The following is a 26,380-nucleotide window of genomic DNA, read 5'->3' as shown; positions in this document are numbered from 1 at the left end:
AGAGAGAGAGGAGACAGACTACAGGGAGAGAGAGAGGAGACAGACTACAGGGAGAGAGAGAGAGAGAGAGGAGACAGACTACAGGGAGAGAGAGAGAGAGAGAGGAGACAGACTACAGGGAGAGAGAGAGAGAGAGAGGAGACAGACTACAGGGAGAGAGAGAGAGAGAGAGGAGACAGACTACAGGGAGAGAGAGAGAGAGAGAGGAGACAGACTACAGGGAGAGAGAGAGAGAGAGAGGAGACAGACTACAGGGAGAGAGAGAGGAGACAGACTACAGGGAGAGAGAGAGAGAGAGGAGACAGACTACAGGGAGAGAGAGAGAGAGAGAGAGAGGAGACAGACTACAGGGAGAGAGAGAGAGAGAGAGAGACAGACTACAGGGAGAGAGAGAGAGAGAGAGGAGACAGACTACAGGGAGAGAGAGAGAGAGAGAGGAGACAGACTACAGGGAGAGAGAGAGAGGAGACAGACTACAGGGAGAGAGAGAGAGGAGACAGACTACAGGGAGAGAGAGAGAGAGGAGACAGACTACAGGGAGAGAGAGAGAGGAGACAGACTACAGGGAGAGAGAGAGAGAGGAGACAGACTACAGGGAGAGAGAGAGAGAGGAGACAGACTACAGGGAGAGAGAGAGAGAGAGGAGACAGACTACAGGGAGAGAGAGAGAGGAGACAGACTACAGGGAGAGAGAGAGAGAGAGAGGAGACAGACTACAGGGAGAGAGAGAGAGGAGACAGACTACAGGGAGAGAGAGAGAGAGAGAGGAGACAGACTACAGGGAGAGAGAGAGAGAGAGAGGAGACAGACTACAGGGAGAGAGAGAGAGGAGACAGACTACAGGGAGAGAGAGAGAGAGAGAGGAGACAGACTACAGGGAGAGAGAGAGAGAGGAGACAGACTACAGGGAGAGAGAGAGAGGAGACAGACTACAGCGAGAGAGAGAGAGGAGACAGACTACAGCGAGAGAGAGAGAGGAGACAGACTACAGCGAGAGAGAGAGGAGACAGACTACAGCGAGAGAGAGAGAGAGGAGACAGACTACAGCGAGAGAGAGAGAGAGGAGACAGACTACAGCGAGAGAGAGAGGAGACAGACTACAGCGAGAGAGAGAGGAGACAGACTACAGCGAGAGAGAGAGAGAGAGGAGACAGACTACAGCGAGAGAGAGAGAGAGGAGACAGACTACAGCGAGAGAGAGAGAGAGGAGACAGACTACAGCGAGAGAGAGAGAGAGAGGAGACAGACTACAGGGAGAGAGAGAGAGAGAGAGGAGACAGACTACAGGGAGAGAGAGAGAGGAGACAGACTACAGGGAGAGAGAGAGAGAGAGAGGAGACAGACTACAGGGAGAGAGAGAGAGAGAGAGGAGACAGACTACAGGGAGAGAGAGAGGAGACAGACTACAGGGAGAGAGAGAGAGAGAGGAGACAGACTACAGGGAGAGAGAGAGAGAGAGAGAGAGGAGACAGACTACAGGGAGAGAGAGAGAGAGAGGAGACAGACTACAGGGAGAGAGAGAGAGAGAGAGGAGACAGACTACAGGGAGAGAGAGAGAGGAGACAGACTACAGGGAGAGAGAGAGAGGAGACAGACTACAGGGAGAGAGAGAGAGAGGAGACAGACTACAGGGAGAGAGAGAGAGAGGAGACAGACTACAGGGAGAGAGAGAGAGAGGAGACAGACTACAGCGAGAGAGAGAGAGAGGAGACAGACTACAGCGAGAGAGAGAGAGAGGAGACAGACTACAGGGAGAGAGAGAGAGAGAGAGGAGACAGACTACAGGGAGAGAGAGAGAGAGAGGAGACAGACTACAGGGAGAGAGAGAGAGAGGAGACAGACTACAGGGAGAGAGAGAGAGAGGAGACAGACTACAGGGAGAGAGAGAGAGAGAGGAGACAGACTACAGGGAGAGAGAGAGAGAGAGAGGAGACAGACTACAGGGAGAGAGAGAGAGAGAGAGGAGACAGACTACAGGGAGAGAGAGAGAGGAGACAGACTACAGGGAGAGAGAGAGAGAGGAGACAGACTACAGGGAGAGAGAGAGAGAGGAGACAGACTACAGGGAGAGAGAGAGAGAGAGGAGACAGACTACAGGGAGAGAGAGAGAGGAGACAGACTACAGGGGAGAGAGAGAGAGAGAGGAGACAGACTACAGGGAGAGAGAGAGAGGAGACAGACTACAGGGAGAGAGAGAGAGGAGACAGACTACAGGGAGAGAGAGAGAGGAGACAGACTACAGGGAGAGAGAGAGAGGAGACAGACTACAGGGAGAGAGAGAGAGAGAGAGGAGACAGACTACAGGGAGAGAGAGAGAGAGAGAGGAGACAGACTACAGGGAGAGAGAGAGAGAGAGAGGAGACAGACTACAGGGAGAGAGAGAGAGAGAGAGGAGACAGACTACAGGGAGAGAGAGAGAGGAGACAGACTACAGGGAGAGAGAGAGAGAGAGAGGAGACAGACTACAGGGAGAGAGAGAGAGAGAGAGGAGACAGACTACAGGGAGAGAGAGAGGAGACAGACTACAGGGAGAGAGAGAGAGAGAGGAGACAGACTACAGGGAGAGAGAGAGAGAGGAGACAGACTACAGGGAGAGAGAGAGAGAGAGAGGAGACAGACTACAGGGAGAGAGAGAGAGGAGACAGACTACAGGGAGAGAGAGAGAGAGGAGACAGACTACAGGGAGAGAGAGAGAGAGGAGACAGACTACAGGGAGAGAGAGAGAGAGAGGAGACAGACTACAGGGAGAGAGAGAGGAGACAGACTACAGGGAGAGAGAGAGAGAGAGAGGAGACAGACTATAGGGAGAGAGAGAGAGAGAGAGAGGAGACAGACTACAGGGAGAGAGAGAGAGAGAGGAGACAGACTACAGGGAGAGAGAGAGGAGACAGACTACAGGGAGAGAGAGAGGAGACAGACTACAGAGAGAGAGAGAGAGAGAGGAGACAGACTACAGGGAGAGAGAGGAGACAGACTACAGGGAGAGAGAGGAGACAGACTACAGGGAGAGAGAGAGAGAGAGGAGACAGACTACAGGGAGAGAGAGAGAGAGAGGAGACAGACTACAGGGAGAGAGAGAGAGAGGAGACAGACTACAGGGAGAGAGAGAGAGAGGAGACAGACTACAGGGAGAGAGAGAGAGAGGAGACAGACTACAGGGAGAGAGAGAGAGGAGACAGACTACAGGGAGAGAGAGAGAGAGGAGACAGACTACAGGGAGAGAGAGAGAGAGGAGACAGACTACAGGGAGAGAGAGAGAGAGGAGACAGACTACAGGGAGAGAGAGAGAGAGGAGACAGACTACAGGGAGAGAGAGAGAGAGGAGACAGACTACAGGGAGAGAGAGAGAGAGGAGACAGACTACAGGGAGAGAGAGAGAGAGAGAGACAGACTACAGGGAGAGAGAGAGAGGAGACAGACTACAGGGAGAGAGAGAGAGAGAGAGGAGACAGACTACAGGGAGAGAGAGAGGAGACAGACTACAGGGAGAGAGAGAGAGAGAGGAGACAGACTACAGGGAGAGAGAGAGGAGACAGACTACAGGGAGAGAGAGGAGACAGACTACAGGGAGAGAGAGACATTTTGCCTATAGGGAGATTTTTCAGAAGTGTCTGAGAGCAGAACTGTTCTAGTTGCCCATGGCTTCCAATCAGTTCAAGTTTCATTTTCCCGCAGCTGTTTATAAAATGAAAGCTGATCTCTGATTGGATTTCATGGGCATGTGTAACAGTTTTACCTCAGACATTTCTGATAATCTCCCCCTATCTCTATCCATCTTACCTCACACATAAGCATCTTCTACTCATTGCCTATAGTAACCAGTCACAGCTCAGAGCTCATATTAATGACCTGTGGCAGAGCTGCGACCAATCACAGCTCAGCTTCCAACTGCCACAGCAGCAGCAGCAGACAATGGCTCCTGTATATGGTGGGTAATAAATGGGTTTTGAAAAGCACGGGGTGAAAATTTGTTGATTTGGTGATTGTAAACTTGATTGTGCATATTCCTATTGGGGACATACACACACACACACATACATACATGGCAAGTGTGCTCAATATTCAGAATGCCCCCTACAGCTGACAGAGTGCTTGCAACAGTACCTTCCACAGCTGGCAGAGTTCCTAACACCTAACATAGTAGTCACAGGGCCACCCCCCCCCCCCCCCACAGCAGCCACAGTGCACACCATAGATGCCATAGTGCCCCCTATAGTAGTCACAGTGCCCCCCCACAGCAGCCACAGTGCACACCATAGATGCCATAGTGCCCTCCATTGTAAATACAGTGCCCCCCACAGCAGCAACAGTGTCCCACATGGTAGTCAGCAGTCTCTGCCATTCCTCTGATGCATGTCCCGCTGCTGTCAAGAAAAAAAAACCCTTTACATACCTTTCTCCACTCCTGTGCAGCACGTGGTAAAGTCATCACGTCTGCTAACTTCAGTGCCGGCACGTACAGCTCCTGTTCACAGGAGTAAAGAAGACGACAGCTGCAGCTTCGGGGAGGGGGAAAAGGTTAGTAACGTAGTTTACTAGCCCCTGACTAGCGCAGCATAGGAGAAGGGAGCCGGGCCCGGATAACAGAGTCACAATCCATGGGCAGGACTTGTGTTTGGCAGCCATGGTGTAGAGCCATGAATTGTGACTGTTACGTCTGGTGGGAGGGATTCCTAATGTGCTGGAAACATCTTAGTTCTGTATTGTCCATGCTAAGTTTTAGGAAGAGGAGGAGGATATTATGGCTAGAAGAGAGGAGATGTCTGGGCCAGAGATACAGATCTGTGTGACATCAGCACAGGAGTGGGACTTAATAAGTTGTCCTAAGCCAGAAGTGTAGATGGAGAAGAGTAGGACACCAACAGAGATGGGGCAAGGTGAGTAAGTGGTTTAAGTGTGATACACACTGTCCAGTTGCAGGGCCAGGTCAGTGGAGCGGCACGGTGGCTCAGTGGTTAGCATTACAGCCCTCTAGTGCTGGGGACCTGGGTTAATGTCCCAGAATCAACATCTGCAAAGAGTTTGTATGGCCGCTCTGTGTTTGCGTGGGTTTCCTCTGGGTCCCCCAGTTTCCTCCCACCAGAGGTCGCATTAACGCCTCACCACGCGTCATAGACGCGTGATGAGGCGCCATTACCCCCCAAAATAATTGCCATGCGTAAAGTTACGCTTGGCAATTATTCCCTGTAGCGCGCAGGCTGAGCGGCTCAGCGCGCTGCAAATGAGGGAAATGCGGGATCACAGCAGGGATGCGGGATCATTTGCAGCGCGTGCTGAACCGCTCAGCCTGCGCGCTACAGAGAGACCTGGAGTGAGAGCACCAGCCCCGGGGGAGACACGTGGGCCGCGAAGTTGCTGCTCCCCATCCTGCTCCAACTCTCCCTGCCCACAACTGCCTACGTTTGTGATCGACGCAGTGCCAGGTGAGTGTGTGCAGTGTTCTGTGTGAGTGTAGTGTGTTCAGTGTAGTGTGTGCAGTGTGTTCAGTGTAGTGTGTGCAGTGTGAGTGTTGTGTGTGCAGTGTGAGTGTTGTGTGTGTGCAGTGTTGAGTGTGTGAGTGAGTGTTCTGTGTGAGTGAGTGTGCTGTGCGGCGAGCGTGCGTGCGTGTGCTGTGCGGCGAGCGAGCGTGTGCTGTGCGGCGAGCGTGCGTGTGCTGTGCGGCGAGCGTGCGTGTGCTGTGCGGCGAGCGTGCGTGTGCTGTGCGGCGAGCGAGCGTGTGATGTGCGGCGAGCCTGTGCTGTGCCGTTAGCGGCGAGCGAGCCTGTGCTGTGAGCGAGCGAGCGTGTGCTGTGCTGTGTGTGCGGTGTATAACCAAAATTTTCATACTCCTCCTCGAGTAAAAATACTCCTCAAAAATGGTGAGAGGAGTATTTTTACCCTTCTGGAAAAATGTTAGTGCGACCTCTGCCTCCCACACTCCAAAAACATACTGGTAGGTGATTAGATTGTGAGCCCCATTGGGGACAGGGACTGATGTGACAAGCTCTGTGCAGCGCTGCGTCATCTGTGTGCGCTATATAAATAATTATTATTAGTGATGCCTAGAGAACAAGAGATGGACGTTACATCTGGGTGCAGTAGCAAGAAGTGTATGTTACATGGTGCAGCATGATTTGGGGGGTGGGGTGGTATGAGTTGTATATTATATGAGACTAAATTTGCAGGGGTGAGGTGTCGCACTGATATATATAAAGATGATTATATATGATATGAGACAACTTTTGTATTGTATATACTCAGATTTATCCCCGCAAACTTACAGTCTCATATAATAGGCAACTCATATGTGTATGTATGTCCGCTAAGCAAATGCTCCATCACTTTTACAATCATGTAAGTGTGGATAACTGTCTCCTGTGACTCGGGGGACATCATAGATAATACGCTTAGTAACCTACAGGACCTATTGGGGAGATGTACTACGCCTTCTCCAGCAGTTTTTGAGCGGAGTAGTTACATAAATCTTCACATTGCTGCCAGTTTTGTTCCCTGCACGCCACTTTGGGCATAAGAGGTTGAGAATTCTATTGATGATAATTTTGATAATTTCCAGGATCCTTCCCAAGGGCAAGAAGGCTATGAGTTTGCTGATTAAAGGTAAGTCCAACTACAAGACTCACAAGAAGTTTTTCATCACTAAACTGTCTACCTGGCTCTACCCATGCGCGTTCTGGTTTGTTCAGCCCCCGATGTCTTCCCTTAGCCAGAATGAACAGAATGAATGCCTTCTAGACTGGATCATTATAATAACGATGGGTCTCCTAATCTCAATGCTTGAAATCTCTGTTTGATCTGATATGGTTGAGACACTATAGGGCAGTGATGGCGAACCTTTTGGAGACAGAGTGCCCAAACTCTTGTATGTCGCAAAGTGCCAACATGACAATTTAAGCAGTAACTTATTGATCCCTGCTGTATCACAGGTTTTAATCGTGTTGGTGTACTGAGTTCACCATTACAATAGAAAGATGATTGGATTGTAGCTTCCCTCCAGGGTGCCCTGAAGAGGAAGAATCAGGGGACCCCGAGCAGGAGCTCAAATGACAATCCATCTCTATCCTCCTGTAGCCAAGGATGTCGCTTTAAAATAGAGCTAAGCATGGCACATCCTGGGCTGTCTTGGACCACAGGAGAAAGCCTTGAGTCGTATCTGCTAAACTATTTGTTGGGGTGAAGGCCTGGGTGCCCACAGAAAGGGCTCTGAATGCCAACTCTGGCACCTGTGCCATAGGTTCGCCACCACTGCTATAGGGCATTACTGACAATTGGCACCCTCTGCGCGATCATATCTATGGAAGCCCTGGGAACCACTGAAGCACCCCAGGGCTGCCTTCTGCAGATTTCTGTTATATCAGGCTTTTAGCACGATCTAACAGTGTGTCTTTAGCCTACACAGAATGTCACTTTAACAGTTAATATCTCCGTATGTCCAGCAACTAGAAGCAAAATCCTGGTATCACGTGAAGCTTCTGTAATTCTAATAATTAACTGTGCTGAAAACCCCCACTTCGGCTCATACACGAGTCTATAACAAAATAAATGTACATACTTGCCTTCCAGTGGCTCTGCCGGCTGTTAAAGCAGAGAAAAGAGGAGCAGCAGGGACCGGATCATCGAGGGCGCCGGATGGTGAGTATGTACGTTTATTTTTTTATGTGCTGGGCGAACAGGGGGCTGTTTTGCTATAGACTACACTGGGCTGGCTATATACCAAAGGGGAATGGATGGCTATATATTCCACAGGGGGCAGGGGCTGGCTATATACTGGGAGGCTGCGACCAATGCATTTCGCACACTCGGATTATACTCAAGTCAATAGGTTTTGCCAGTTTTTGGTGGTAAAATTAGGGGCCTTGGCTTATACTAGAGTATATACGGTAATTCTAGGTGCCACTACTGCAGCATTATTATATTGAAGACAGGAATATATATCAAAATTAGGAGAGGTAGGTGCTCCTCCCCTCTGAAATTCCTCTATCCAGGGCTGAAAGCCCAAATCAGAATGCTGGGACAATAAAACCATAGTATAAAGCCAACGCCCTGTAGTATATAGCCTGCCACGCCCTGTAGTATATAGCCTGCCACACCCTGTAGTATATAGCCTGCCACCTCCCTGTAGTTTGTTAATTTATAGCCTACCAGTCCCCTAGTATATAGGCTGCAGCCCCTGCCCCCAATATGAAGCCTGTAGGAAAAAAACAAAAAGTACAGTCACCTTGCGCCACCCCCCCCCCCCCCGGCAGGTCCTCTTCTAAACATCGATGCTCCGGCATCAGCACCATGACCCCACCCGGGCCGTCGCAGGCACCATGATGTCAGCCGCTCGCTGACATCAGAGTGTGTGTCGATGCCGGCATCCGCATTAGAATGTCAGCGAGCGGCTGACGTCACGATCCATGCGACAGACGGTGCGGGGACATGGAGCCAATGCTGGAGCATCGCTGCATGGAAGAGGACCTTCCTTTTGGCGTCGGAAGGTGAGTACACTGTTTGTTTTTTTTCTTGACTCTAGGATAAGCCGAGGTGAGGTTTTTTAGAACATTTTTTGTGCTGAAAAACTCAGCTTCTACTTGAGTATATACGGAAATAGTAGACAGTGGGGGTCATGATGAAACATGAAAGAGATGAGAGTATAAAACGTAATTTTTGTTAAATATCTGGATTTTTTTCAATATTCAATGTCACTTTTTTTTAGATTTATTAAAATAAAGAACCTATTCGACACCTTGTCAAATAAAAGGGCAGTGATAGGGAGAGTAAGGAATTCATCCTAAAAATTGTCCCTTATTGCCTTATGTCCCTCTCCCATTTACGAGGGCTGGGATATGAGTAGACAGTGCACACCCGAGAGATTAGAGAGACATTCGAGATTGCCCCTCGTAGTTCATGACTTGATTTCAATAATATGCCTTCTCCCTTGTGTGAAGTCTCTGATGTTCAACAAGACCGGATTTCCTACTAAAACATTTCCCACATTCAAGACATGAAAATGGCTTCTCCCCTGTGTGAGTCATCTGATGTTTAACGAAATATGATTTACAACTAAAACATTTCCCACATTCAATACATGTAAACGGCTTCTCTCCTGTGTGAATTCTCAGGTGTCCAACAAGATTGGATTTTTTGGTGAAACACTTCCCACATTCAGTACATGTAAATGGCTTTGCTCCAGTGTGTGTTCTCTGATGTTCAGCAAGATGTGATTTGTTACCAAAATATTTCCCACATTCAGGACATGGATATGGCTTCTCCCCTGTGTGACTCCTCAGGTGAATAATAAGAGACGTTTTCTGAGTAAAAAGTTTTCCGCATTCGGTACATGTAAATAGATTCTCCCCTGTGTGAATTCTCTGATGTTGTACAAACGCTCGTTTCACAGTAAAACGTTTCCCACATTCGGTACATGAAAACGGCTTCTCTCCTGTGTGAGTTCTCTGATGTTCAACAAGATATGTTTTCTTAATAAAACACTTTCCACATTCAGGACAGGAAATTGGCTTCTGCCCTGTGTGAATTCTCTGATGTATAACAAGATGGGACTTCCGGATAAAACGCTCCTCACAATTCGGACATGAAAAGTAACCTCTATCTCTGTAATTTCCCTCCTCTGCGGAAAGTTTAGATTGATTTTTTTCTGCGTCACCAGAAGAAAATGTCAGGGGATGTCCATCTCCTGAAAAATATTGTCAAAGAATCAAAATTGGATGTTTTTTTTCCCTAATTACAAACAAAAGTAAACCAATGTGTCAGTAGCATACAATATATGTATAGTAATATATGGATAGAAGGATAGATGGAGTCCAGAAACCCTAGAAAACATCTAAAACAGATGAAACCAGCGATAACTTTTTGGTGTTAATTCTAAGCCGTGTAGAAAACCAGGAGCTTCTCATCACCTGCCAAATACAATCCCAGCAGTGATACATAGAGGGCAGCATCATGGGGGGGCAGGACCATTGGTTGTAATGGATGGAAAGGTGAATGCCATCAAGTACAGAGATATCCTGGATGAGAGCCCCTTTGCTCTGGACCTCAGACTGGGCCGAACCTTCCAACAAGACAATGACCCTAAGCCCACAGCTAAAATAACCCAGCAGAGGCTGCAGAACATCTCTGTGCCCATTCCTGACCGGCCCAGCCACAGCCCCGGACTGAAACCCAATGGAGCATCTCTGGAGAGACTGGAAAATGGCCTCCACTACCGCGCTTCACAACTCACAAGAAACATGAAAGGCTCTTACCCTCCTCTGTCACTGATGAGGGGATTTCCTCTCCGCTCCTCCTTCCACCACAACTTTCCTGGAAAGATCCAACATGAAGGACATGAGAAAACACGGAAATGTCTCCAGAGATTCTCTTATATCCAAGTGATGGACAGAAACCTCCAGAACCAGGAACTAAGGGGAATCATCTCCTGCAGGAGGAGACGGGATCCACATTCATCCCAATATTTTACACATCAACATCAATTGTATGGTGGTTCCTAAGTTATTCATTTCTCCTGCTCTGAACCCAAATACACTCCAATAGCTTTATGGAACTACAAGAAGAAATCGTTCAGCAGACTCATGAGGGAGGAAATCTACAGGTGCTCAGCGATGTGTCAACAGGAAGGTAAGAAGAAAAAGATGCGGCACTCACCGATCAGGTCCAATGTTATTCTCTTATTCGTTCATGGGGTTCATAGTTTGGTGGGGGACAGGTTGTGCCTTAGGTACGTTATAAAGCCTGGACATAATAATAGACCTAACCGGGGAGTGCCAAATCTTTCTCTACCAACCTTACGATTGTATCTACAACTTACTACAGTGACCAGCAATGTTATATAATTGTTCTTCTACATCCATATACCTGATGATCCATTGGGACATTCTCCTTTGGTTCCTCTTTAATATCTCGGGAATCTCCAGGACTGGGACATCTCTCTGGTTCCTGTGTAATATCTCGGGAATCTCCAGGACTGGGACATCTCTCTGGTGGATTTCTCTGACTGGATCCATCTATAGGAAATATACACAGTGACTGATACATTGTCTATATGTGATGATGAGATGATGGAGGAGGTGACCTCACACCTGCTCTGTCCTCTATAATCAGGAAGGTCTCCTCTTACCTGGTGATGTGAGGGGCTGGTGGTCCTCCATCATGATGTCCTTGTACTGGTCCTTGTGTCCTTCTATATACTCCCACTCCTCCATGGAGAAATAGACAGTGACGTCCTGACACCTTATAGGAACCTGACACCCACAATGACACAGTCATCACCCAGACCCCTCCCTTGTGTTATTGTACAATGTCCCAGCATTCCCGGCAGCGCTCACCTCTCCGCTCAGCAGCTCAGTGATCCTGGAGGTAAGTTCTAGGATCTTCTGCTCATGTATCAGTGAATGAGGTGGAGGCTGGGTGATGGGGCTCTGGGTCCATCCTCCTGACACACGGGGGGTCACACACTCACCAGACGACTTCTTCACTACTGTGTAATCCTGTGTATGGGGAGACACTGATCACTACATAGATCCTAAGAATCCTTCACCTCTCCAGTCATTTCCCGCTGTTATTCCTAGAGATAAGAGCCATGTCCTGGGAGACTCTCACCTCTCCGGTTATCAAGGAGATCATCTCCAGGGTGAGCTCCAGGATCCTGGCCGCCATCTGCTCTCTGTCCGTCTCCATTTGCGATTGGTCACTGATGGAAAGGACCATCGTCTTTCAAACACAATTTCAGCTGTAGGAATCCTTTATTTAGAGAATCTGATGGAAAAGGAGGAGGATGTGGAGAATAAATTTGCAAACATTAAAATAAAATCTTTTATAATTTGAAATGTTCCTCTGATACTTGAATCAATGGCTTCTACATATTTAATACACAGATGTTCTTGATTCCGAAGGCCCAGGAACAGAAATGCCTCTTTCTGCGCCTCTCTAGGAATTATTATCATTTTATAATTTATTTATAGAGCAGCATTAATTCCATGGTGCTGTATATTCAATAAGGGGTTCACATACATTTCATTAAGACAGAAAAAAAATGCAGAGATGAGGAAACAAGTGGAAGGAGGACCCTGCTAGTGGGAGGGCAGTTGGAGATACGAGGTAAAAGATTTAATTGAATTTATGTGACTGTAACAAACCTGTCCAGCAACAGCGCAACTGCAAACCGACTTGGCGCTTGCTGTCAGACTGAGTGGTGGCAAACTCAACCTGTAACATCCCGGAGGGCTATGGCCCCTCCTGCAGCAGACAAGTCGCCCCGAACAAGGGCGAACAATCAGGAACCTAACTTACAGTCCCTGAGTGACCCTACAAGGTGACAGGGGAGACTTACCTCATCTGGCAGCTGCTGGATGGTGGAGCGGACAGGTAACAGGAATTTGGATATAGACCAGTGTTCACACTGGTAAGCAGAAAACCAGCATAAGACAAACAACAGATACAGACAGACAACCGAGACAGAACCGGGTCAAAATAAAGATGATGGTAAAGGTACAGAATCTTATGTTCTAATCTTTCATTTGGAGGAGTGGGCGTGCTAAACTCTGGCTGTCCACTTTGTGTCGCCCTAAGGCACAGGCGGGGGCTGCTCTGCCGGATCCCTTCTTGTACTACCTGGCAGGTCAGCTTCGCTACCTCTGTAGTTGGGTGTCACCTGGACAGATGCCAGATGCTGAATGCCACCTTGTCCAGTTCCTCCGCTTACGTTCCCTGTGGCCCATATTGGAGCCTGTCGCTTATAAGCCTAACCACCTTCTCCCTCTGCATAGGCTGGCCAGACAGGTTTGGTCTCATGCTGCACTGAGAACCCATGTTCATATTCCCCTTTGGTCCCACCCAGGGTTGCTTCCCTTTTCAGATTTGCAGGATGGTTCATACTGGACTGCGAAGGGTCTAGTGAACATTTCGCAGCTTCTTGGGGAGGATGGAGAGGCAATAAGATCCGCTTTTGATGTTCTCCTGCTTTCTCCTCATTCCCACTGATATATGGATAGATTGCCGAACTCACAGATGTCACAGATGTCATGTGGACCGGGCGTATTTCATCCGCCTAAGATGGACTTGCGATTACATAGCCGTATTCTGGAGAGAAGTAGTTTCGCTGCTGTCTGATATCCTGAATAAACCGGTCCCTACCTCACCGGCCTTATGTCTATTGGGAATTAGCGGTGAGGATGACTGGTCCCATTATGAAGCTATTTTTTTGAAGCTCTGTTTTTGGCCCTTAAGGCCATTGCCATACACTGGATGGCTGATCGCTTTCCTGAGTCTGAGAGAGTCTCTTGTCCCTTTTCAATGACTGCTATACTTGTTGTACATACTACAGTTGTAACTGGGTGCGGGCACCCTTCCTGCACTCCTCTGTGCACTGTCGACAGGAGGGATTCCTTAATCTCCAGATGTAGGGTGGCAGGTTACCTTGTTGCCTAACCATTGTTTCTACCTTTTCTTTAACTCCATTTCTCTCTTGACACCTCTCGACCAGGTTGGTTACTGTTCTATGTATGGGTTGGGGAGGGGTTTACTAGATCGCTGTTTTTGTACAGATATTATCACACATGACAAATGATTGTAAAAAGATATATGTTGTTATATCTGTTGTACCGCAGCTAACGCTCCTTGTGTTGTTATGTTGTACCGCAGATGTACCTGTGTGAAGATAATTTCCCATAAATGTAGTCATACTGTCCAATTAGAAAAAAGATAGCTGTCCTTGGATAAGACCACCTCCACTGTGTGGAAGTGGCAGCCACAAATGTTCTATTGAGGCCTCTCCGACAACCTGGATTCAGCGATTATTACTATGGGGAGACATGCAGCATCTCCTGGCCATTTTTTATGCCAGTTTTTCAATCTCTCCAGGAGAGGTGGTCGTATCCAAGGATAACTATCTCTTGTCTAAGGGAAGACATGGCTACATTATTTTCACATGGGTAAAATTGAAGAAATGCACATATCGAATGTCCAGATGAGAATACTCCTTTAAGTGATATAGTTACAGTAATCATATTATCATGATTGTGATACACTTATTAAGTCATGAAGGTAGAGCATAAAAACATATTTATTGGAATACAACCTTATAACTATAACTTTAAAAAATTGTAATGATGCAAAAACAAAAATCTACTGAATAATATTTGTTTAGGGTGTCAATGAATTTGTTCTTAGAAATATAATCGCCCTATCAGATCCTCCTTCATAGACCTCATTATTTTATATCTAGAGAACACTGTACACTGTATCTCTGTACACCGTATCTCTGTACACTGTATCTCTGTACACTGTGTCTCTGTACACTGTATCTCTGTGTCTCTGTACACCGTGTCTCTGTACACCGTTTCTCTGTACACCGTTTCTCTGTACACCGTTTCTCTGTACACTGTGTCTCTGTACACCGGATCTCTGTACACCGTGTCTCTGTACACTGTTATTTTAAAGTGAAGCATCCGAGTCTACCTGAGACTGCAGGAAGAGAAGATGTGGACAGGGTCAGATCATCATTGGAGCTCCTGCTCTTGGATGTCAAGGGAAGCTCCAATGGCAATCCAAATTTTCCTTCCTTCTGTAAATGATATTGGTTTCCTTAGCCACATTGAAAGTTGTGGTACAGCAAGGAGCAAGTGGATTGCAATAAGTTACTGTCTGATTGCTGGGTTGGCACTTTGCGATAAATAAGTGGGTTTGGGTTGCAGTTTCAGCACTAGGTCTCTAAAAGGTTCAATCAAACAAAGACAAAGTAGCGTGTCACTGACATAATTGGTTCAAAAAGACATGAAATGAATTTTACTGACATCCAACACTGAACACAGACATGAATATAAAAATCAATTAAAATTGTACCAAAGTACATACAATTATATACCATGTTATATGCACTATGATTGGTGCAAAAACAAAACACCTCCTGAATGGGTGACATCCACCCAGACCACCCCTAAACAATAAGGAGACACGTAAAAAGTGCAAGCGCCTCTGTCAAGCTGCCATAGAAGTAAGAGCCAAGTAAGTTAATGCCTGCAAAGTGAATAAGGTAAAAAACCCTAAAATCAAGGGGGATGAAGATAGTGGAGGCAAAACCCTAGTATACATTACAAATAACCTGGCAAGAAAACCAGTGAAGTAGCAGCATTCAAGCGGGGTGGTAGAATAGTCAGGAGGTGGAGGCCCGCTCGAATGCTGCTACTTCACCGCCAAACAGGGACACGGATCAGACGGACCGCGGCACAGGACATTGGGAGCAACAGAGGAGGTGAGCACACTTTTATTTTTTAACAACCCATAATATGAGGAGGAGATGCTGGGGGGGATAATATGAGGAGGAGGTGCTGGGGGGATAATATGAGGAGGAGGTGCTGGGGGAATAATATGAGGAGGAGGTGCTGGCGGGGATAATATGAGGAGGAGGTGCTGGCGGGGATAATATGAGGAGGAGGTGCTGGGGGGATAATATGAGGGGGAGGTGCTGGGGGGGATAATATGAGGAGGAGGTGCTGGGGGGGATAATATGAGGGGGAGGTGCTGGGGGGGATAATATGAGGAGGAGATGCTGGGGGGGATAATATGAGGAGGAGGTGCTGGGGGGATAATATGAGGAGGAGGTGCTGGGGGAATAATATGAGGAGGAGGTGCTGGCGGGGATAATATGAGGAGGAGGTGCTTGCGGGGATAATATGAGGAGGAGGTGCTGGGGGGGATAATATGAGGGGGAGGTGCTGGGGGGGATAATATGAGGGGGAGGTGCTGGGGGGATAATATGAGGAGGAGGTGCTGGGGGGATAATATGAGGAGGAGGTGCTGGGGGGATAATATGAGGAGGAGGTGCTGGGGGGATAATATGAGGAGGAGGTACTTACACATGCATAACACACGACAAGCATTACATTCGACACACGCAACACACACCGCACACGCACTAGACACTACTAGACACGCACACACATCAGACACAACACATACATTACACAACAGTAGCGCAAATATATTACACACAACATACGTGCACATACATGACACACAACACACGTGTACATACACGACACACAACACACATGTACATACATGACACATAATACACATGTACATACATGACACATAACATACGTGTACATACACGACACACAACACACATGTACATGTGGGGAATATAAGGAAGTGATAAGATGGAAGTGATAAGGAATATGAAATTAGAGAGGAACCAACTACCTGAGAGGAGGCTTCCGGGGGGAAAGTTATTGCAGTGCACGCCAGGCTTCCGGGGGGACAGTTATTGCGGTGCACACCAGGCTTCCGCCCTCCATGCCTTATTACAGGGCAGTGATGACGCTGTAGAGTTATATGGATGAGTGCAGGGGAATACAGTCTCCTATGGAAGTTATGGGGGAACAACCAGACACAACAATATATTTCTATGTGACACTTACATGTGGTGCAGCCCCCGGAGATGTCACCCAGCAGCCCCGCCCCTATGCGTGTGACGTCATCGGAAGGGGAGGGGCCTCTCCTCATGACACAGAGAGGCAGAGACAACGGGGAGAGAGAGAGGAGAGAGACTACAGGGAGAGAGAGAGAGAAGAGAGACTACAGGGAGAGAGAGAGGAGAGACTACAGGGAGAGAGAGAGACTACAGGGAGAGAGGAGAGAGACTACAGAGAGAGGAGAGAGACTACAGAGAGAGAGGAGAGAGACTACAGAGAGAGAGGAGAGACTGCAGGGAGAGAGAGGAGAGAGACTACAGGGAGAGAGAGGAGAGAGACTACAGGGAGAGAGAGAGACTACAGGAAGAGAGAGAGAGGAGAGACTACAGGGAGAGAGAGGGAGGAGAGACTACAGAGAGAGAGAGGAGAGACTGCAGGGAGAGAGAGGAGAGAGACTACAGGGAGAGAGAGGAGAGAGACTACAGGGAGAGAGAGAGACTACAGGAAGAGAGAGAGAGGAGAGACTACAGGGAGAGAGAGAGGAGAGAGACTACAGAGAGAGAGAGGAGAGACTACAGGGAGAGAGAGGATAGATTACAGGGAGAGAGACTATAGGAAGAGAGAGAGAGGAGAGACTACAGGGAGAGAGGCTACAGAGTGAGAGGAGAGAGAAAACAGGGAGAGAGAGAGGAGAGAGACTACAGAGAGAGAGGAGAGACTGCAGGGAGAGAGAGGAGAGAGATTGCAGGGAGAGAGAGAAGAGAGACTACAGGGAGAGAGAGAGGAGAGACTACAGGGAGAGAGAGGGGAGACTGCCGTGAGAGTCACTACAAGGAGAGAGACTACATGAGGGAGAGTTGAGGGGGCCTACAGGGTGAGAGGAGAGACTACAAGAGGAGAGAGACTACAGGGAGAGAGAGAAGAGTCTACAATGAGGGAGACTACAGGAATAGACGTAGCCTTCGGCAGTGCTGCTGGATCTGTGGAGAAATTTGCGCAGACTTTCTACACTTCAAATTCTTGCTCAAAACCTATAACTCTGCCCTTAACCTAGCAGAACAGGTCTAAATTACTAATCTAATATCTCTCGCTCTAACAACCCCAAAAGGCTCTTCCATACTCTTCACTCCTTACTAACACCAAAGGTGCAGCCACCTGTCACAGACTTTGGGACTGAAGATCTGGCCACCTACTTTAACTCCTTCCCGACGTGCTGGGTCCCGGTGCACAAAGACCCAAAGCTGTCTCGTTTTAACCCATTCATTACAATGTGATAAAATTATAGCAATGAAAACGCCATCAAAAGTTGCAAAATATGACACCCACACACAGCTCCGTGCCCCAAAGTATGAAAAAGTTATTGGCGCCAGAAGAAAAATTTTTGTACTGGAGGTTTTAATTTTTGTAAATGTATGAAAACATTAAAATTTTGTATCCCCGTAATCGTACCGACCCAAAGAATAAAGTAGACATGTCATTGGGGTATACAGTGCAAGCTGTAAAATCCAAGCCCACAAGAAAACGTCGCAAATGTGAATTTTTTCCCAATTCCCAGTACACGGCATGGAATATTAAATACCGTCACCATGAAGTGCAATTTGTTACGCTGAAAATAAGCCGTCACAGAGCTCTTTATGTGGAAAAAGAAAATATGGAAGTGAAAAAACTAAAAAGGGCGAGGTCGTTAAGGGGTTAAAGATAAATATGATCGCATTCACCATGAAATTATTTATCAATCCATCCCCCCACTAATCCCCTTCCCTCTTGTACGTTACCCTGTTTGCTATTTTCCTTTGACCTGGTCACAGAGGAAGAAGTGTTCAGGCTCCTCTCCTCTACTCGTCTCACTGGTGGCTCCTCCTACTTCTAGCTGTAAGTCCCTCCTGGAGGGCTAGTCTTGGTAGTGCTGGCGGGCTACGGTGCTCCCAGGGGTGCTGGCTGCAAGCGGCGAACAGACTGAGGGAAGTTTTGGGCTCAGCTTCCCTCCAAAGTTTCCTCCCTGCTCGGCGGCTCTGAGTAATGGCGGATTCATGCCTTCCACGGTGGAACGCATCTGACTGGAGGTAGGTAGCCATCAGCCTGGCAGGAAATTTGAATCCTTTAAAACCCAGTGGGGGGGGGGGGAAGGTATCAATGTCTCCCAGGTTCCGTCAGTTTAGTGGAGGAAAACCCTAGTCATTTTCTGTACCAGATTTATCACTGTGTTAATGAATCTGGTGCAGGATAAGACTGTCGGTTTCCAGTTTAGACCTACTTTAACCCCTTAAGGACGCAGCCATTTTGTAGCTTAAGGCTCAGCCCGATTTTTTGGATTCTGACTTGCTTCGCTTTATATGGTTATAACTTTTGAACACTGTTACTTATCAAAACGATTCTGAGATAGTTTTTTCCCCACATGTTGTACTTCATTTTAGTGGTAAATTTTGGCAGATAAGTTTTGCGTTTATTTACAAAAAAAAAGAAAATATGATAAATTTTTTGAAAAATTCTAAATTCTAAATCATTGCGTTTTCAGGCAGATAGATTTACCACCTAAATAAGTTGCTGAATAACATTTCCCATTTGTCTACTTTACTTTTTCACCATTTTTGAAATGTCTGGATAATTTATTTTGATGTCACGCGGCTTACAAATAGAATATCGCTTTTCCGGATTTTCAGAATTGACTATTTTGGGGATAAATACAGTTTTGAATGAAATTTTACATATTTAGCATCAAAACCCCCTATATAATCTACCCATTTTCAAATCTGCACCCCTCAAGCTATCAGAAACCGCTTTTACGAAGATTGTTAACCCCTTGAGATCTTCATAGTAATTGAATCAAAATGGAGGTGAAATTTAGAATGGTCATATTGTTCCCTTATACGTTCATTTAGCAGTAAAATTTACACATTTCCAAAATATAAAAAGAGAAATCCCACCATACAATTTGTTCTGCAATTTCTCCTGAGTACAGAGACCCCCCACATGTGGCTGTGACTTGTTTAATGGGCGCACGGTGAGGCGCAGAAGGGAAGGAGGGTGCTGCAGCTGCCAGGATTTTAGTTTCCTCATTGGCCCCTTTTGAAGGCTATAAAATTTTCGCTTTTCCGTTATTGGGGTCATGTGACGGCATTTTTTTTTGCGGGACGAGATGCTTTTTCCATTGTTACCATTTTGGGGTTGGTATCACCTATTGTTGAAAATTTAGGAACTTTTTTTGAGGGCAGGAGTAGAAAAGCATCAATTCTGTACTGGATTTTTTACTTTTTTTTTTTTGGTATTCACCGTATAGACTAATAATCATGTTATCTTTATTCTATGGGTCGATACGATTACGGGGATACCAGACACGAATATATTTTCTTACGTTTTACTAAATTTGTCAAACAAAACCCTATTGTGGGGAAAAATCTATCATTTATGTATTGCCATCTTCCAAGTGGCAGAACATTGTTACTTTTTTGGCTACGGAGCTGGTTGATGGCTTGTTTTTTGCGGGACATGTTGTACTTTGCACCAGTATCATGTCTGAGTACATATGGTTTTTTGATCGCATTTTATAGCATTTTTTGTGGGATTGAAAAGGTATAAATCATAATTTTTGGAGGGTTTATAACAGTTTTTTTTTACGGCGTTTATCTTGGGGGTTCAATAATGATTTACTTTTATTCTACGGGTTGTTACGGACGCGGTGATTTTTTTTTAGTTATATGTCTCTTTATATGTTTTGGGGGTTTGGGGCATTTTTAGTGATTTATGACTTTATTTTTTTATTGAATAACTTTTTTTTTTTAACTTTTTCACTTTTATACCATGGGATATGAACAAGCAATCATCTGATTGCTTCTTCATGATAATATTCTGCAATACTGATGTATTGCAGAGTATTATCAGTGTCAGCCTATACACTTGCATAGGCTGGCACTGTGCCAGTAAGATGACGTCACAGACGCCATCTTACCGGCAATTCTTGCAAGTAACTCTGGGGTCCAGATCGGACCCCAGAGTTGCTATAGCAACGATCGGCGCCCCCCCGAAAACGGTTTGGGGGGGGCGATCGTGGGGGAAAGATCCCCCAGATGCATGTTAGATGCCGTGGTCGCGCTGACCGCGGCATTTAACGGGTTAAGCACCCGCGATCGGAGACAACTCCGATCGCGGGTGTTACACTGGGGTGCCGGCTATTAGTTACAGCTGGCACCCCGTGTCTCCCGATGCCGGTTCGGCTCTGATCCATAAGCGTTGTGGCGGATATATCCGCCACTGAGCGCTAAGTCACTGCGCTCCGTGGCGGATATATCCGCCACGGAGCGTGACGGGGTTAAAGTGGTCTAAACTCTGCGCCACAATTTTTGGCGCACGGAACAGGCATACAGGCCACGCTCCTTTTCCCCAAACCATGCCCATTTTCTGAAGGCCACGCCCCCTCAGTCGGACAAGTCGGAAAATAGCTAAAAACAGGTCTAAAAGCCTTGATACATGTGGTGCAAGGCATTTTAGACAGTGGTTTAAGCGCGATCCCCCCAGTGTGTTTCAGGTATGTACTGCTTTGTTAGTAGAGCACAGGAAGTATGTCTGTGCCAGAAGCTGACCCTCACAGGTCTATGGAGTTAAGTTAATGAACCAAAGCTGATTTAATGAGCCATTCGCAGTTTCACCGTTAATAATAGTATGCATACAGGGTGTGGTAGTGGAAATAGCTCCTTCCCTCCTGACTATACAAAAATTCATTTTACCAAGGATGAAGTGAATGTTGCAGTAGGGAAGTGTAAAGACTGCCCTAAACCCTCTACATCTGCCGCAGCATTGCTGGAAGACAGAGCCAGACCCTTGGATCCTGCTCCTTTAGATGAGGGAGAACTCCTCTCTGAAGACAAGGGTGATCAAGATGACCTGGCAGGCCAACTCTTAAGCCAGGCGGAAGATACAGAAGATATAAGCAGTTAGGACTACAAGGAATCTGGAAGATGCAGTTGATCCTTTAACTGTAATGTTAAACAAGACGCAAGTTTCAGGTGCTGGGAGGATAGAGATCAAAAGTCTTCCCAGTTCACAGCAACATCCCAGGCTGGAAAGACCCGGAAAAAGGGGCATCTATTACGGATACATTCAAGCGCAGAGGAAGAAGTAGGGTGAAATAGCTGGCATTTCAAAAAAAGGCGTCCCCTCCCCTTTAAAGAAGCTGGGACAGCAATACAGCTATGCTTAGACCCCACATTGCGACAACTTGTACGGCCAGATCCCTGTCCACGTGGCTGGAACAGTTGGGAGAACATCTCACAGCAGGTGCCCCGAGTGAAGATATCATCACGTCATTACCATCATTATTGGAGAAGGCAGGAAACTACGTGGGTGATGCCTCAGCGAACCTCATAAAATTGTCGACAACAGCAGCTGCTTTATCAAATTCTACAAGAAGGTGCACGTGGTAGAGAACTTGGTCGGGAGACACAGGCTCTAAAAATCAATCAGTAGGAATACCATGTGAAGGAGATCATCTGTTTGGATCACGTCTAGACGACATTCTAGAAACGGCTTCAGAAAAATAGCGGTTCCCCAAGGACAAACATTTTATAACCAAAGGAAGTCTTTCTGCTCCCAAAAGAAAGTTTTACATGAGACCAATCAAAAAGAACCCGGTACAAGATATCAGCCGTACAAAGGTAGAAACAAAGGCATCTTCTTTAACTCCTTCGTGACCGATGGTCATTGGTGTCTGAATGTCCAGGTAATCCAGGTTCTGCTATGGACTTCTTTAAATTTCTGGAAAGCTTTACATATCATAATATTATTTTTTTTAATCAGATAAATTTTTATTAGATTTTCTGAACACAAATAAACAGGTGGTCATGCCTTACAGCTTGATCAATGGAACATACCACGTGTGAAGGGCTGTACAGTTATTACACAGTATATTCTTACTACATCAATCAGTTACAATAAATCCACATAGAAAATATTTTGCAGTATTGGACATATGCTTTAATCGAACAGGAATGACCAACAAAAAAAAACCATGTGACCACCACCGCACTTACCTCCATTGCCCAACACTGGAGGTCTACGCCGATACCTGCCTCTACAGAACGGACTCGTACAATAATAGTCATTGTTTAATGGAAACATCTACATCCGGGGCTGAGGGAACGCAGAATAATTGTAACAAGAAGCGGGAAAACTGGACACAGTCTCCATATACTATCAGGACACATTGAGCTGCCGTAACAATGACTCGTTATAAGACAGAAATGTCCCAATAACACGAGAGGCTGTGACTATAGTCTCAGGCTGAGACGTCACCATTATCCGGGGAGGCGGAGACTTCTCCCAGGGAATATGTCAGGTTTGTCCTGCTGCTCTTTTCTATAGATTTGTTATTATTCTTCTCCTTTAGGTTCTCAGATAATCCCTGAGATATGTATAAAACGTGACTGTATGTTATAGAGAGACCATGTATGTAACTCAGATCTGTGAGATAGAGAGGAGACGCCTGGTGCTGTGTGCATTGGTGATGGATGATACTGCACACAGGAGTCTGAATACTTTCCGTATCCACAGTAGATAAACTATATACAGCCGGCATCAGCAAAACCTGACCTAAGGAAAGATATCCAATCAGAGGGCTCCAAGCTGGTAACGTTTCTTACACTATGAATATTAACATCACTTCTCCCCTGTGTGAGTTCTCTGATGTCTAACAAGACCTGACTTCTCGCTAAAACTGTTTCCACATTCAGGACAAGAAAATGGCTTCTCCCCTGTGTGAGTTCTCTGATGTTTAACAAGATTTGATTTCTGACTAAAACATTTCCCACATTCATTGCATGAAAATGGCTTCTCCCCTGTGTGAGTTCTCTGATGATTATGAAGATCTGATTTCTGACTAAAACATTTTCCACATTCAGTACATGAAAATGGCTTCTCCCCTGTGTGAGTTTTCTGATGTGTAACAAGATTTGATTTGTAAATAAAACTTTTTCCACATTCCATACATACAAATGGCTTCTCCCCTGTGTGTATTTTCTGATGTTTAACAAGATATGAATTCTTAATAAAACTTTTTCCACATTCAGTGCATGAAAATGGCTTTTCCTCTAAATGAGTTTTATAATGTGTTGCAAGATATGACTTATCAATAAAACTCTTTCCACATTCTGTGCATGAAAATGGCTTCTCTCCTGTGTGAATTCTCTGATGATTAAGAAGATCTGAATTTTTGAGAAAACATTTACCACATTCAGTACATGAAAATGGCTTATTCCCTGTGTGACTTCTCTGATGATCAAGAAGAGCTGATTTTTTGAGAAAACATTTACCACATTCAGTACATGAAAATGGCTTCTCACCTGTGTGAATTCTCTCATGTGCAGTAAGAACTGACTTATAGCTAAAACGTTTTCCACATTCTGCACATGAAAATGGCTTCTCCCCTGTGTGAGTTCTCTGATGTTTAACCAGATCTCCTTTCCGGTAAAAACATTTCGCACATTCAGTACAGGAGAATGGCTTCTCCACTAAGTGATTACTATGATGTGTAACTAGAGCTGCTTTGCTGCTAAAACATTTTCCACATTTATTACATGGAAATGTCTTCTCTCCTGTGTGATTTTTCTGGTGACGAACAAGATATGATCTGTCAGTAAAACATTTTCCACATTCTGCACATGAAAATGGCTTCTCCCCTGTGTGAGTTCTCTGATGTCTAACCAGATCTCCTTTCTGGGAAAAACATTTCGCACATTCAGGACAGGAGAATGGCTGCTCTCCTGTGTGATTACTATAATGTATAACTAGAGATGCTTTGCTGCTAAAACATTTTCCACATTCATTACATGGAAATGGCTTCTCCCCTGTGTGAATTCTATGATGATTATCAAGAGCTGGTTTGCTGCAAAAAGATTTAAAACATTCAGTACATGAAAAAGGCTTCTCCCCTGTGTGAATTCTCTGGTGATTAAGAAGAGTCGATTTTTGGAGAAAACATTTACCACATTCAGTACATGAAAATGGCTTCTCTCCTGTGTGAATTCTCTCATGTACAGCAAGACCTGACTTATCTCTAAAAAGTTTTCCACATTCTGCACATGAAAATGGTTTCTCCCCTGTGTGAGTTCTCTGATGTGTAACAAGATTAGATTTCTGACTAAAACATTTTCCACATTCAGTACATGAAAATGGCTTCTCCCCTGTGTGAGTTCTCTGGTGTATAACAAGATCTGATCTGACAGTAAAACATTTTCCACATTGAGGACATGAGAATGGCTTCTCCTCTGTGTGAGTTCTCTGATGTATAACAAGATTTGATTTCTTGGTAAACTGCCTCTCACATTTCAGACATGAGAACTTCCTCTTATCTCCAGGATTTCCCTCCTCTGAGGAAAGATGTGACTGATAATCTTCTACGTCACCACCAGGAGATGAGGGGGGACGTCCATGGGAACCTCTTGTACTTTCATCTCCTGAAAGATTTAGTGAAGAAATGAAAGTTGTGAGTTTCCTTTCTCCTAGTTACAAGCAGAAGTAAAGGGAAGGGTCAGTTATGGATAGAAAACTCCCAACATCTTGTATTGCTGATACAAATTGGCCAATAATTTTACTAAAATAAAACTACTAATAATAACTAAGCGCTAATTAGAAATAATGAAATCCTAGAAACCCAATTCTACGTCTTCCAAGTCTCTGATATGATAAATATACATAATAGATTGTATTATACTGGAGATGATGTCTTCTATATTTTACTCTTTCCATGAAATCGATGATAAGAGACTAAAATGAAGTCCCGGTGGTCGTATCTATTGGCAGCCATCGTGTCTCCAGGTTGTGAGAAGTTTCCAGTAATGTGTCTGTCAGGGAAGTGAAGAGTTAATGTAGACATAATATAGAAACGCTATCAAGGAGAAGTAAATCCTCCCCGGACCCGGACACTGACTGATAAGAGAGCAGAAGCTGCCGGTTACACGGTGTCTATCACCAGGAGGATCTATGCCCCTAGTCACATGTGTAGTAAGATTTGGGCACAGAGCACCTGTGATGGGTGTTTTGTATAATAAGGTTTGATGACTGAACGGGAACCAGATGACCCCTATAAGTGCAGGATGTTTCATCACTTGGGGTCAATCAGCCTCCCGTCTTCAGTAACGGCTTTTCCCAGGATTTCTTGGCTGATAATCCTGCACGTGGGAGTCTCCAGAGCCAATAATGAGGTCAGTCCCCACTGATTAGTAAGACAGGGGCCTCTGTGATCTGGCCTCACACTGTCTCACCCTCCCCCTGATGGTTTCTCTACTGTCTTTTATAAGCTCTGTCCCCTTTCCTAACAAAAGTATTTAATTCCGTTTCCCAAGCGGCAGCCTTCTATCACCAATCTCTAGAAGCCAATAATAGCGTCCTCCAAAATACAGATAAAGATCCCTCACAACCAGCGAGTTACAGGACCATTTCCGTACTAAATATCGACCTAAAACTCTACTCTAAGATCCCCACCTCCCGAATGTGGTTCACGCGGGTCAGGTGGGCTCCGTCCGGGGCAGGGAGGCCAAAGATAATCTGACGAAAAGGAGACGTTCCTTTTGATGGCTCATGCTCAAAAAAGGTCTATGCCCTTAAGCCTATTGTCAATAGATGCAGAAAAGGCATTTGACAGGGTACATTGGGGTTTTATGTCAGCAGCTCTAACCCAATTGGGGATAGGCCCCAAGTTCCTAGGGAGGGTCATGGCCCTTTATGATCACCCGAGGGCTAGAATCAGGGCAAACGGGTTCTTCTCTAACCCCATTCAAATCAACAATGGAACTCGCCAGGGGTGCCCTCTTTCGCCCCTTCTATATGAAGTGGTGATGGAGCACTTGGCGACTGCAATCAGGAATAACCCAAACATACATGGGTAGGTGGGCCAGAGGCATTATAAGACGGCATTGTACGCAGACAACTTGTTAATATATATTTCTCAGCCCAGAATTTCCTTTCCTGCACTTCTCAAAGAG

At 46.0% G+C, this 26,380-nt stretch overlaps 3 protein-coding genes across 3 annotated transcripts in view; all 3 read right to left on the bottom strand.

Annotated features, from left to right (window-relative positions):
• LOC140119786 (uncharacterized) overlaps positions 1 to 16,474 on the bottom strand; it is a 299,698-nt gene extending 283,224 nt beyond the window's left edge. The window contains exon 1 of the mRNA XM_072139164.1: positions 16,416 to 16,474. The gene's annotated coding sequence lies outside the window, so the exon portion shown is untranslated. The remainder of the gene's footprint in view (positions 1 to 16,415) is intronic.
• Positions 8,669 to 26,380, bottom strand: part of LOC140119822 (uncharacterized) — a 661,039-nt gene continuing 643,327 nt past the window's right edge. The window contains exons 2-5 of the mRNA XM_072139232.1: positions 11,114 to 11,483; positions 10,852 to 11,000; positions 10,242 to 10,299; positions 8,669 to 9,673 (exon numbers count right to left, since the gene is read on the bottom strand). Of these exons, the coding sequence (XP_071995333.1) occupies positions 8,898 to 9,673; positions 10,242 to 10,299; positions 10,852 to 11,000; positions 11,114 to 11,198 (1,068 nt within the window). The 5' untranslated portion in view covers positions 11,199 to 11,483 and the 3' untranslated portion in view covers positions 8,669 to 8,897. The remainder of the gene's footprint in view (positions 9,674 to 10,241; positions 10,300 to 10,851; positions 11,001 to 11,113; positions 11,484 to 26,380) is intronic.
• LOC140119738 (uncharacterized) overlaps positions 22,230 to 26,380 on the bottom strand; it is a 40,774-nt gene continuing 36,623 nt past the window's right edge. The window contains exon 5 of the mRNA XM_072139093.1: positions 22,230 to 24,853. Within this exon, the coding sequence (XP_071995194.1) occupies positions 23,058 to 24,853 (1,796 nt within the window). The 3' untranslated portion in view covers positions 22,230 to 23,057. The remainder of the gene's footprint in view (positions 24,854 to 26,380) is intronic.

Source organism: Engystomops pustulosus, chromosome 2, assembly GCF_040894005.1.
Source record: "Engystomops pustulosus chromosome 2, aEngPut4.maternal, whole genome shotgun sequence".
In the NCBI taxonomy this organism is placed as follows: Eukaryota; Metazoa; Chordata; class Amphibia; order Anura; family Leptodactylidae; genus Engystomops; species Engystomops pustulosus.
Note: the sequence above shows the minus strand (reverse complement) of the source record. Positions and strands in the feature narration are given on the sequence as shown.